Here is a 13704-nt window from a genome sequence, read left to right as displayed (position 1 = left end):
TAGATGGCTCAATCAGCACCACAGACACTGCTCAGTTCTAGGAATTGAGGTTATGAACAGTCACACTTCTGTCACTTAGACCTATAGTTAACAGTTAAGATGAATAGCTTTGTATAATCTTTTTCTTCCAGTCCTTTGAAAACCAGAAAAATATTACTACAGAATTGGGGGAAGGATGTCTAGACCTATCATTTTATCCATTTAGGAAATTCCCAGTGAAACTACAACTGGCAGTTCAGATAGCCAACTAAGTTTTAGAAAGTTACCTTAAGACACTAAAAGGTTAAGCAATTTGCCAAGACTTTCACAACCAGTATGAGTCAGAGGAGACTTTCATCATTCCATATGTCAGTCAACACATTTTTATTAAGTGCCTGCTATGTAACAGGTATAGAGCTAATCAATAAAGATTATGAAAGTGAAAGTCTCTCACCTCATGGAGCTTACATTTTATTGGGGGAAACAACATGCATTTGTGTATGTGTGTGTTTCATGTGTATACATAAAACATTTATAGGTACTGGATCTGTGATGTCAGTGATTAGAGAATTATTGGGTGAAGAAGCTTCCTTTTGTAATATTGGCAGCACCTTTTTTGAAACTCAGTCTTAGAAAGTTACCTAGAATACTGGGAGGCTTAATGACTTGCCCATAGTCATACGACTGGGTGTTTCTTTTAATCACAGGCAGGATTTGAATTTAGGTCTTCTTGATTTCAAGACTAGCTCTCTATCCATAAGGTCACAGGTCTGCTCAAGTATTTATAGACTATATACTTTTCTTTCTCTCATACAGTTCTTTAACATAATGTTTTACTCTTGGTCTTCTGAATTCCTCCTTGGTTATGTTGCAATCTGCTCAAATGCACCATGTGATTTTCCATTGCCCTTTGTATGATGCTCATTTTTAGTTTTTCAGATAGTGGTATTCTGGATTTTACTGCCATACAGCAATACCAGGAAAACGTTCCCATTGAAAATATGGACCTTTGTTACTAAGGGCAACTTGGGGGTCAGTAACAATGCTTTGCAAACTCCTGAGAATGATCCAGTCTTCTCTCTTTCTCCCTTTCAATTTTGGGATCATATGTATTATCAGTCCTAGATTTATACTGTTGAACAAGCTGTATAGGGTGTCCATTCAGAAGCTTGTTAAAATCTGAATAATCGACACTCTTCATGCCTTTGATGCCTTCTATGTGGAAGAACAGGTCAAATTCCTCTCATTCAGTAAGTCAATAAACGTTTGTTAAGCACATACCATGTGCCAGGAACTGTGCTAAGTTCTAGGTGATTACAGATCTCTTCCACAAGACTTTACAATATTTTGAGGTTTGATACAATTGACAGGGAATTCTTCTTCAACCTAGATTCTGTTGAATCTCATCCATCATTATAGCAAATGCTTTTTGCAAGCTTACATTTCCTTGCTTTAGGCCTTATCTGATTTTTCTTATCAATAGGTCACTGAACAGAATCATTTATTGTTACATATTCCAAAGAATCTTGAATGATCTTGATAGATGTTTGGCAGGCACTTACTTGTAAGAGCCTGTAAGACTGTGTTTTGTTCCACTGAGTTCAGTGCTTTTTCATTATCAGCAAACAATAAGGCAATGGGATCTTGTATCATCTCAATCTTTCAGTCAATTGTGAGATGGCAGCTATACCTACCTGTTGAGTATCATTCAGGAAATTCTGCTTGTTCCTTACTAATACTGTCACTGAAGAGGTCCCCAATTCATATGATGGATGACTCTCATGAAGATTTTGTATAGATGGGAGAACAGGCAGAGAGGTTGTTAATTGTTGATCTTTTCTCACTTAACTTTTTTTTTTAATCTGTAAGGTCTGAATTTTCTATGCTTATGATATATTCCCCTGTTTTAGATACCTTGTAAATTGGTCCCTCAAAACCTTCATAATGGTATCATCTTGATAATCAATCTCCTTTATATGTACACTTGATCCAATCAGGATGCTTTTTCCTTCATTCTTTTCAAAGCTATTTCCATTTCCTGTGTCTTAGAGACTGAATGTTAAGGTCCAGGTGTGTTATTCCCACTCTTCTTGGTAGAGAAAACAATTTGCATAATGATTTTAGCAAGTCTTTTTCATTTTTCTTCTGTTTGCAGTCCTCTTATGAAACATAATAAAATAAAAGTATTAAAAGAGGAAAAGATGAAATAAACAATATTAAAAATAATTTAGTAATAAAATTGTTCTTGATAATTTTAAAAAGAGTAATATGATTAAATGTTTTATTTCTGAAAAATTCTTATGTTCCTTGGGAATAGAATGAAATTGTAAATAACTGCAAACAATTGATTAAACAATCATTTTAACAAAGCAGCTAGCTAAGGAGGTGAGTTTCAACACTGAAAAATCACTTCCACCAAAGCTGGAAACTGAGGCAGTCTTTTCATAGTACTGGGTGTCCCAGTGAAGGGACCTGGTGGGAATTTTGGAGTATGCTGGGTTGGGATGGATAAATTTTCCCAGTAGGGCCTGGGTGACAAGTTATAACTGTCAGGAAAAGGTGTTCAGTGAAAGGCTGGGAATTTGCACAGAGCTTGGGGAGGTGCAAAGCGTGTTTGTCCTTCGCTGCCGAAGACCATGCCATCAGAGAAATAATGACATGACTTGCACTTGACTTTGAGTGAGGAAGGGCTGTACAGGTCACCAGCTTCACTTCTCCTCCAGAGTCACCTGGATCCAGTGACTAGATATTCATCAGGATGACTGGAGATGACCCAAGATGAGGCAGTTGGGGTTAAGTGACTTGCCCAAGGTCACACAGCTGGTGAGGGTCAGGTGTCTGAGGTGAGATGTTAATCAGCGAGTTAAAGATCTTCCTTACCTATTAATGGGCCTACTCATTAAGGGAAGCTTGATTAGGAGAGGCTCACACTTTTTGTTAATTTTCTAATGAGGCACTGGTTCTCAAGGGATGTGATGCCCTCTTGCTCTGAAGACTGTATAAATACTATGAGGTTAGGTTTTACTTTGGGGCTTACTCACTGTAAGTGTTTGGCCAGATGAGACTGGACAGCAGCTGAAGAGCCCCCTGGCTTTGAAAACCTAGATGTTGGTGCTTCTCTCTCTGGTAACTATACATGTATGGTCAAACAGTTATCTGTCTGTTGATCTGTGATGTATGTATTGCTTATGGTCAGACAGTTGGAAGCCCTGTCTGTTGGTTGACCTTTGTTTCTTTGTTTGTATTTTCTCTGAAGTTCAGGGTGCTGACTTTTCCCTCTGAACTAAGTGAATGATATACATGCTTGATTAAAGTGATTTTGACCCCTCAAATGTTGCTTTCCTTTTAGAAAAGCAGATCTAAGAACCTATGACACTAGGCCATCCTGTATGCGTCAGGGTCCTTGTTTTTACAGGAGGCGGATGGGGATAGGATAGAAGTAGAGTGGGAGTGAGTTCAGCGAAAATGTGTGACAGGAATGGTGGTGTCTTGCCAATGGATATTGCAGTGAGGGTAAGGAAATCACATCCATCTTCAAGAAGTCACTCATCTAGTCCAACTCTCTCATTTTACAATTGGGGAAACTGATGCTTACAGGGGTGAGATGACTTGCCTAAGATTGTACCAATAATTAGTGATATGCCTAGAATACAAATTCATCTCTTGTTATCGTCTGCTTCATTCTCACTCTCTGCTTTGGACCTTTGGTGAAGAACAGATACCAGACATAGCTGAAAAAGGTATCAGGTATCCCCTCTCTAGTCATAATCCAGGCTTCCATAATTACTATTATGCTAAAAGTGCTTTATTTTTATCATGAAATACATTCGTTACACAGGGGGTATTAATATATTTGACAAGACATAATGTCCTCACAAAGAAAAAGTAACAGTGCAGGAGTAAGGGGAAGATTACATATGAATACAAAGAGGAAGCTGAAAGAATCTATTAAAAGCTTTGTAATATCAACAATAATCTTCAAGCTGACACTCCCAGTCAACTGTGGCTATTATTTAATCACAAAATTAAATAAAAAGGAATTAACACCTTATTTACCATTTTAAGAGATTAAGAACTAGATATACTATACAAATTGAAAACAATCAGCATCCTGGGATAATTTCTATCCCTAGTCCTTTGGGGCCCACTGAAAAAAATCACACTGTTTTTCCTTCCTGAGGGGACACACAAAAAAGTTTCTTCCATTATTAGGACCAACTTTCAACACAGTCCTCATGATCGAGCGTTTTCCATGGTTACAGAATGGAAAAGATAAATCAGCCCACTGAAAAAGGAAAATAAAGAGATATTATAAACTTATAAAGATGATATAATGATACATATAATAGTTGGGAATAGCTACACTATGACAGCTTTCCCCCACGAAGCTCAGTGCTTAAAAAAAAGTTAGTTCCTCTTTCCCCCTCTTCCCCAATCGGCTAAAATTTCTTGGATAATTTCATTAATTGTCCCTTTTAATTAGCTTTTCTAAAAACATTTTTTTACAGGTTTTCCCCCACTTTCATAAAGATATTAGTGACAACCATACCGTACACTGACTGCAATGCGGGTCTTGGCGTCCATGCTACAAGATGTGATGTTTAAGACATAGTATACCCAGCATCCAGCACATAATGGGTGCTTAACAAATATTTAGTGATTAACATCTATGATAAATATAAAGATAAATCCAGTTTCAGGGTTATATCTTTAGAGACAGAAGTGACCTTAAGGGTCAACTAGTTCAAGTCCTTCATATAACTCTTCTGTAAGGAAATGGAGACTCATAGAGTATGACTCATAGAGACTCATAAGAATTTTGGCCATAGTTACACAGCTAGTCAGTATTGCAGGCAGAATTTGAACACAGGTCTTATTCGTCCAAATATAGTCTACTCTGGGACAATATTATGTTAAAGCTGAGTTTTGAGTACATAGTCCAATATTAAATTCCCCTTATTCAAAAGAGGGAGGAAGGGAGATAGTGGTTAAGATAGACATACCTTTGTGGAATTTTACACTACAATGTTTCAGTGAGATTCCAGTGTATTAGTGTCAGTCACTAGCATTGATTAAATGTCCAATATCTATAAAAGCTACTGGGGGAGTAAAACCATATATTTTTTCTCCCATCCTTTATTATTCAAACTCCCTATACACGCATGGGGGTAGCACAGGAAGTCAGGACTGTGACATTCTTATCTCAGACTTACTGTATGGTTAAATCACTTAATCCTATTCTTTATACATAAGCTAAGGATAATACTTCTTTTTTCATGGGGACATATTAATGTTTGAAAAGCTCTGTGGAGAAGGGATGTGGTAAGTCCTATTAACTGTGTTTTTAACAAACTTTTTGCTGAGTCTCATTGATTTTTAAGTTATTCATTATCTGGTCTTCAGAAAGCATAGCAAAAGGGGCTTTATTTTTTTTTAATCTGAAAAGAAGGTGGAAAATTGTTGCCTAATTACCCTGTCGTCAATACATGCAAATATTTTTTTTTAAAAAGGTTTTTTTTTTTTTTTTTACCATCTTTATTAAGCAATGTTTAATGAACCTTACCCCCTTATACTTACTTCAAAAAATCCACACTGGCTTTCTCTAGGTAAAGGACAAGCATAAAACTGCCTCCCCTTGCTTTCTCCATCCTTCCTCACAACTCGGAGAACACAGAGGCGGTTGTGTTTACTGCAGCGAGGACCGTTAATGTTTTTGGTACAAGTGCTATCTGTCATGTTAACTTGAAGTTCACTGAAATGACAGGTTACAAAATAAGTCCAACTTAATCGCTCTAATGGGATGATTAACACCACCGCTGGCCCCCCCCCGCCCGAAGCCAAATTCCTAATAAAATGGTCAGAAATGGACCTCAGGTAGACCATAGACAAGAATGTAAATGGCATAAATCTTTTCTATGCCATTTTGCAAATGATTTTCATGATGCCCAAGAATTTTCTCTAAGGGCCACAATGAGTATTCTGAAGAGTAAGGTGATAACTAAAATCTTCATTTAAGACACAAAAATGGCTACATTTTCTTATGTTCCTTTCTCTTGCCCTCCCTCACACTGAAGTGTTGCTACTTTATCACTTTTAAAATATTCTCAATTTCTGCTCTCTCCCCTTTTAGCCTTTTCTCTTAGATTAAATTTTATTTTTTCCAATTATCAAGCACAAAAAAACTTCAATTCTTTTCAATAATTATTTTTTACCTCATACTAAACTCTAATAAATAATTCTTACTAACCATAGAGAACATCCCCTTTACGGTCCAATTAAGGGTGATTTTCCACATTTCTCCTTGATCAAGGCCACTATAATGGTGCCAATCATATTTTAGAAAAAAACAGTCTGGCTAGCAGAATAGAGATGGCTATTTTATAAAGCTGCTAGGGAAATTTTATTTTTTATGATGAAGATATCTAGAGGCAATACATTTATACAGGGAGCAAAAGGAAAGATCCAAAGTAGGACTATAATTTCAGCATACCTTCTTTATGATCATGATTCTTTATTTTTAAATTTTTTATATCTTTTCATAATGCCGTTTTAATGACTAACTTAGTCTTTTACGGGATCAGTCAGAGGGAAATAGTGCTTTCCAGTTATTAAAGTCAAAGGTTAAAAAAAATCACAAAGTGAGGTGCCCCTTTAAAATAAAAAGTCAGCAATAATAATGATGATGATAATAATAGGAAACTTTTATCTATAATGTCCGTGGAGACTTCTCAGGAATTGCTACATTTTTAAAAATAGTAAATACCATAATGAACTTAATATCTTTTGCATCTAAAACTAAATTGTGCTTTATTCTCTTTTGGAATGCAAGAATAATCAACAGACATGAACAGAGGAACTTCCTACCAACATGGTTGACTGAACAAGAGTAGATCCCCAAGCCATCCTATAAAGACTAATGCAAAACCCTCAAGTTCATATCAGACTGAATAATGATCATGAAATTCATTGAGAAACTGAAGTAAGTGAGGTTTTTTACATTACAGAATTGAATAGAAAGTTAACCAGAAACTCATGGACAAGAAGGCTCTTAGAGTTGTAGCCTGTAAGAAGCAAGAGAGGAGAAACTCTCTGAGAAAGACCCAAGGTAGCCCTCGGTCAAAAACTATGGAAGGAACAGTGCAGTGATGCAGTGCTCAGACCACAGGGCTAAATATGATTTAGATATAGGCTCAGGAGCTCTCAAATCCCCTAACACGGTCCTGAGACACTATAGATGGCTCTGAAGATCCACCTCACAAATCCAGGGACCTTAACCTCTGGAGGTGGAAGTCAGCCAGACCATGAACCCAACAGATCTAGGTTAAGTCCAAGAAGAACCAAAATGCAGCAAAGGAAAGAGCCTGGCTCTGGTGCAAAAACTCCAACTCTAGAACTAAAGTGAGAGAGATAATAAGATCAAAGAAAATACTAATCAGTATAAAAATTACTGCAAATCTAGAGATTCCCCCCAAAAGAGAGAGTAACTACACAACACCTTCAGACTCAAAGGAAAAATGGATTTACTCCCAGGACTACATGAATTACACTTTGGAAAAAACAACTGAAATGAGAATAAGTAACTTACAAAGCAAAGTGATAACCTTATCCAAGAAATGGATTCCTTGATAACTAGAACAGACTAATCAGAAATCTATGACTTTATGAGACAACAAGAAATAATAGAGCAAAATTTTTAAAAAATGGGAAAAAATAGAAGAGAAAGCTATCTGACAAAAAAAAAAAAAGATCTCGAAAACAGGTCACAGAAAGATAGTTTAAAAATCGCTGGATTGAAATCTGATTTTTTTAAAAAAAGCCTGGACTCTATATTTCAATAAATCATCAATAAAAGTCACCCAGATTCAATACAGCCAGAGGGAAAAGTCATCTCTTGAAAGAAACCCAGAATGAAAAAATGTCCCTGGCATGCAAGAGCCAAAATCCTGGGCTTCCATGGTCCAAGAAAAAGTACTATGATCATCTATTAAGTTCAAGTACAAAGGAACCATAGTCAGAATCACATAAAATGTGACAACTTCTATGAGGAGATCTTGAAATCCAATATTTCTAAAGGCAAAAGAGGGAGGTTTACAACCAAAAATAACTTAGCCCATAACCTAAGTATAATAATATGAGAAGAACAAATTAATCGAGGGCTTTCAAGCAGTTCTGATGAGAAGATGAAAGCTGGATAGGAACTTTGCAATACAAACACAAGAGAGAAGAGAAAACTACCAAAACCAGTTTATGTGGGCAATGAATAAGGAGGAGCTGTGTCATTTCTCTTAATTGGTATGTGTGAGGAGTATACATAACAAAACATGGAGGAAAGAGTGGAAGAAGTAGGCTTAAGATGAACTTCACTCAAGACTAACACATTGCCTTCAGATCTTAAATATCCATGCATAAAATAAATCACAGCATCTTACAGACATACCTTTTGTCCGGCTCCTTCATTTGAAGGTTAGGAAACAGAAACCCAGAAAGGGGAAGGGGCTTGCTCAGGTAATAAAACCAGGCTAAATCTAAGTCCTCAGTAACAGAAAAGCACCAAAAAGGACAGGTAGAAGCCAAGTACTGAGATTTAAATAAGACCATCTGAACATCACCTTAAAGGTCACTGAATACAAAGTGTCACTTTTGTGGGTTTTTTGAAAGTCTTTTCACTTCCTTAGGTTATATATATATATCCTGGGCCTCAGTTTACTTATCTGTGAAATGAAGTAGAATTATATTTGGTCTCCAAATTTCCTTCAAGTTTTAGAGCAGGAGTTTTTAAATCTTTTTTAATAACCTCAGAATGTTTTTAAATGCATAAAACATAGAATTACAAGGGAAACCAAGTATATTAAAATAGCTAATCAGAATGTTTTTTAAACCCAGTACTAACATGTTCATAAAGCCCATGTTAAGAGCGCTTGTTCTAAAAGTGATACTTTCATTGGTTCAGAGCATTCTTTCTTCTACAAAAAAGAAAAAAGTATACATTAACATCACATTACTGTGCTTTATTTCTAGTTATTAAAATGCTTGTTAAAACAGCTCATAGCTCTTAACTACTAAAATAATTGGTTCAACTAACTAATTTTTAATCTAGTTGGAAAATGGCTCATAGAATGACTGTATTGAGTATGCAATGCGTATGATAGTAACAGTTCAAACAGCTACCATGTCAAATGATTATTAAGGTCAAATTGGACTGGTAACCAAGTCTGTGATTGGGCCACCACCTCCTAGAGTAAGTAGGACTCCATGAGCATCTGTTGGAAATCTTGTCCAACAGATAAACACTGAGTCTCCCAGACAAAGAGAAAAAAGACTAAATAAATGACAATTTACCATTTACTCCTTGTAAAATAGCTGGATATAAAGGGTGAATTTATTTCATCCTTTGACATTTATTCTGCTACTTGATCGTGATAGATTGTAGTGAACCAATCACAACTGAGCTATAGTCAACTTGTATACAATGTACCAGTATTTCTAAGAAGTACACTGTGTCATGTTTAATCATATAGTTTGGTTACCTATGGTTTACAAAGAAATGATTTTAAATTATCAATTTGAAGCCCTCAGTTAAATTGCTCATGATTTGCTAAGTTAGCAAAAACAGAGTAATCTAATAATTTCACATAATTTTAGTTTGTTTAAGAATGATCGCTATTTCTGTCTTCTTTGGAAATATGGAGCCAAGCAGGATGTTCAGAGGTTATTTTCAAGTTGTATAAACTTTCCTAAATCAGGGAGAGCGTCACTTTCCTTAATCAGCTTTGATTTCATCCTATAAGATAGACAGCTAGATGATAGAGTACTGGGGTTGGCATCAGAAAGACACGAGTTCAAATTCAGAAACTTACTAGCTGTGTGATCCCTGACAAGTCACTTAGCTTCTGCCCACTCTATTTCCTCATCTGTAAAATGTGATTAATAATAGCTCCTAACTCTGAGGATAGTTATAGGGATAAAATGACTAAGTTTATGTAAAGTATTTTGCAAACCTTAAAAGTTCTATATAAATATTGGTTATTCTTCTTATAACTATTACTGAGAACTTCCAGGTAAGGAAAATCCTTGTGCCATTGCATACTGATAAATTCTCCACTACTTAGAAAGTTGCCAGTTCCTCTTGGCTTCAAGGTCTGCTCTCTAGCTATTTCCCTCCTTTATGAAAGATTACAACCAGGATGCTAATTAGAACCAAGAGTAGTGTAGAGAGGCAATGAAGTGGAGTGGATAGAGCAGATAGAGGCAAGAAGCCTTAGGTTGAAATCTTACTTGTGATTCCTACTAGCTGTGGGACCTGGGTAGGTCACTGAGCCTCTCATCAAATGCGGGATGGTCTGGATAGGTTCTAATTCTAGCTTTGTCTAGCTCCAAATGGTCTTATGAAAAAATATCATGTATTCATCAAGTCACCTGAAAGGTCCATCTCTATGAATTATCTCAAACTTTTTCTTTATCCAAAGGGTAACTTGACTTAGAGGTGACAATGGAAGTTATCATACTGCCAAAAAAAGTCCTTTAAGTCCCAAATAAAATCCTACCTTCTATAAGAAGCCTTCCCCAACTCCTTCAATTTCAGTGCCTCCTCTCCTGTTAATTATTTCCTTTTTATCCTGTGGATAGCTCCTTTTGTATATATTTGTTTGCATGTTACCTTCCATATTAGATTGTGAATTTCTGGAGGACAGGGACTGTCTTTAGCTTCTTTTTGTATTTCCAGTGCCTGGCATATAGTAGGTGCTTAATAAAGGTTGATTGATAGACTGAAAAGAATAAATCAGGTGGGATTCCAGCAAACACTGTACAAGTCAGAGATAGTAAGTGCTCTCCTCTGCCCAGGTGTTAACATCCTGAAGAGAGAACTTTACTGTTTAAGCTAGTAAAAGTGGTGGCACACAGGCTGGGGAGCTGCCACTTGGGACAAGCCAATAAGCTAGAGTGGAACTGTCATTAGTCAAGAATTAAGCTTTAATGACTCCTGGAAGACAATCTAGCCATAGCAGGTCTAGTGAGCTGTTCAAGAGTAGCTGATTTGACTAGTCAGAAAAGGAATTCCATTAGCAAATCCATATCCAATAAAAAATGCTATTTTGCTGAACAAATTGGACTAATTGGGACTACATTAATATAATGGAATACTCAACTGCACCATAAGAATAATGGATACTAAGAATTCAGACACGTAGTAAGACTTATAGGAACAGATCCGGAGCAAAACAAATTGAACCAGGAGAACATTACACAATGGCCACAATAATGTATATTGGGATTTTTAACCTGCAATCTGTTAACTTTTCTTTTTAATATTTTGATTACTGTATTTCAATACAATCGGGATTTTGGGAACCTTATGCATTTTATTTTATGCAATTAAAAGCATCATTGTGAAAAGGGTATCAAAGACTTCTTTAGACTGCCAAAAGGGTCAATAAAAGTTAATGACTTCAGATGCAAAGGAAAACAATATGGAAAAATCTCAATGTAAGGACCAAATGTAGCTTTGGAGGACTGAAATAAAGCATACTTCTTGCCACACAACTCTGAGTGTGGAATGAGGCATATATTTTTTGTATAATCAATGCATTGAGATATTTTGCTTAACTATACATATATTTTATAAGGAAGGATCTCATTGGCCCAGCAGGGGGAAGCATTGGGAAGTGACAAGGTTGCAGTAACAACAAAAAAATCAATAAAAATAATTTACAAACTACCTTTTTAAAACAGAATGTTATCTATATTTATCTTAAGCCCTGTCTCTCTTTGAAATATATACTTACCTGCTCAAAGAAAATCTCCTCTTAATGCTGTCTTCCTGCTATTGATTATCTCTAATTTATTCTGTCTTGCTTTTATATAGTTTGTTTGCAGGTTGTCTCCCCCATTAGACTGTGAGCTCTTTGAGAGCAGGAACGGTCTTTTTCCTTTCTTTGTATCCCTGGTGCACGCACCAAGTGCCTGGCACACAGTAAATGCTTAATAGATGCCTATTGAATGGCTGATTCAGAATGCAAGCTCCATTAAATCAGGATCTACTTTGCTTACTTACTTCACATTTTGCATAGCACCTAATAAAGTGAAAAAGAATCATCTTTAAAAGAAGTTTAGTGAGTGTCTTTCTCTGGTGAATAAAATATACTGCTCACAAAAGAGAGCCTTCAGACAGAGAAGTAGGAGTAGGCTGGAGCCAGTTTGAATCAGGGTCTGTTAAACTGTAGTGTGAGTATTTATACCTCAAAAATGAGTAAACACTACAAATCAAGGCTTGAGAGATTGTTTTGTTGGTTGTCTAGACTTAGGAGCTTCTTGACAGAGAGGTCTGGGGCAAAAGGAATGTCGATCATCACTCATAGGTTGTTGATAATGATTTTGTATGGCTCTCCACTGAAGGTCTATACTAATGGAATGGAGGAGACCCCAAGGCTTTGAAGCCTATGCTAGTCAAAGAAAAGCTCTTGCAAGACCTACCCAAGATGAAAGAGTTTCAATCACAAATGCAACTCGATGATTATCTCTAGAGGGCTAGTCTGTTTGACAGATGAGTTAAATACTGGTTAATGAGTTTTGGGGGGCCACAGCATCTCAGGAAGACAGTCGTCTAAGGCACAGAAGAGTTGTCTGTACTGGTGGAAGGGGTGCCTATACTGATGAAATTTCAGATCCTAGAAAAAAAGTGTTTCTGGCAAGAAGCAGTGGCTGGGCCTTGCCCTATTACAGTGTATACCAGAGATACCAAACAAGAATTCTATTCAGTCAACAACACTCCAGAGTTTGGCTCAAACCGTATTAAAATGTCATTGGGAAATATTAAAATCAATCAATCAATAATAATAATACAATGAAATATATATATAATGTTAATATATGCTATATAACACACACACACACACACACACACACACACACACACACACACACACACGATGTTAAGATACTTCCTAAGTAGAATCCTAACATGGTTTAGTGGTCCATATTTCTCCTTGAGTTTGACATCACTGGTGTACATCACTAATCTAACATAGCATGTTAATATACTTTCACATTTCTCACCACCAAATCAAAAAACAGTACACACTTCGGGAGTGAAGTCTTCATTTGAAATAAGGATAGAATTCATACTTATTTGTCAGAGGAGAGAGCTTCCATTGGGGAAGTTGGTGGGGAAGAAATGGAGGGGGAGAAAATAATAGTAAAAAAAAAAAAAGGGAAAAAAACCAATGAAATATTAAAAAAAAAATACAGGGAAGTACAAAGTTTGGAAGATCCACAGAGAAGCAGAATGTTGTTGCGGTTTAGTTGTGTGTGACTCTATAGATCATTACATGCCAGGCTTTTCTGTTCTCCACTCTCTCTCAAAGTCTGCCCAAATGTGTGTTATTGTTTTCATGACATTATCCATTCATCTCATTCTCTGCCATTCACTTTTCCTTCAGCCTTCAATCAATTTTGTTAGTGGTTTTTAATGTATACTTCCCCTCCAAAAAACCAAAACAAAACCTTGTGTAATTAAGTTCAAAGTAATACACATAATCCTTTTCTCTTTGTATATTGAAATGTCCTATTTCTGAAGACCACAATAAGAAAAAAGATTCTTTTAAAGATCGGATCATAATATTATCAACAAGCCTGGAAGAGACTTTTCAGGCTAACATACAGGTCATGACTTATTATGATAAACTTGAAGAATTTCTTTTCATGGGTTTGGCAAGTTCTAAGAGTCAA

General features: G+C 36.3%; 1 protein-coding gene across 3 annotated transcripts in view; it reads right to left on the bottom strand.

Annotated features, from left to right (window-relative positions):
- Positions 1 to 3762: 3762 nt before the first annotated feature.
- Positions 3763 to 13704, bottom strand: part of NEIL3 (nei like DNA glycosylase 3) — a 62697-nt gene continuing 52755 nt past the window's right edge. For 2 of the 3 annotated variants that reach the window (XM_072624517.1, XM_072624516.1), the window contains 2 exons: positions 5557 to 5731; positions 3763 to 4264 (listed from right to left, as the gene is read on the bottom strand). In XM_072624517.1, coding sequence (XP_072480618.1) covers positions 4109 to 4264; positions 5557 to 5731 — 331 coding nt within the window. In that variant the 3' untranslated portion in view covers positions 3763 to 4108. Of the gene's footprint in view, positions 4265 to 4528; positions 4647 to 5556; positions 5732 to 13704 lie in introns of all 3 variants that reach the window. The other variant, XR_011970546.1, reaches the window with a different exon arrangement.

The sequence above is a fragment of the Notamacropus eugenii genome, chromosome 7 (assembly GCF_028372415.1).
Source record: "Notamacropus eugenii isolate mMacEug1 chromosome 7, mMacEug1.pri_v2, whole genome shotgun sequence".
In the NCBI taxonomy this organism is placed as follows: domain Eukaryota; kingdom Metazoa; phylum Chordata; class Mammalia; order Diprotodontia; family Macropodidae; genus Notamacropus; species Notamacropus eugenii.
This window is presented reverse-complemented; position numbering and strand designations above follow the sequence as displayed.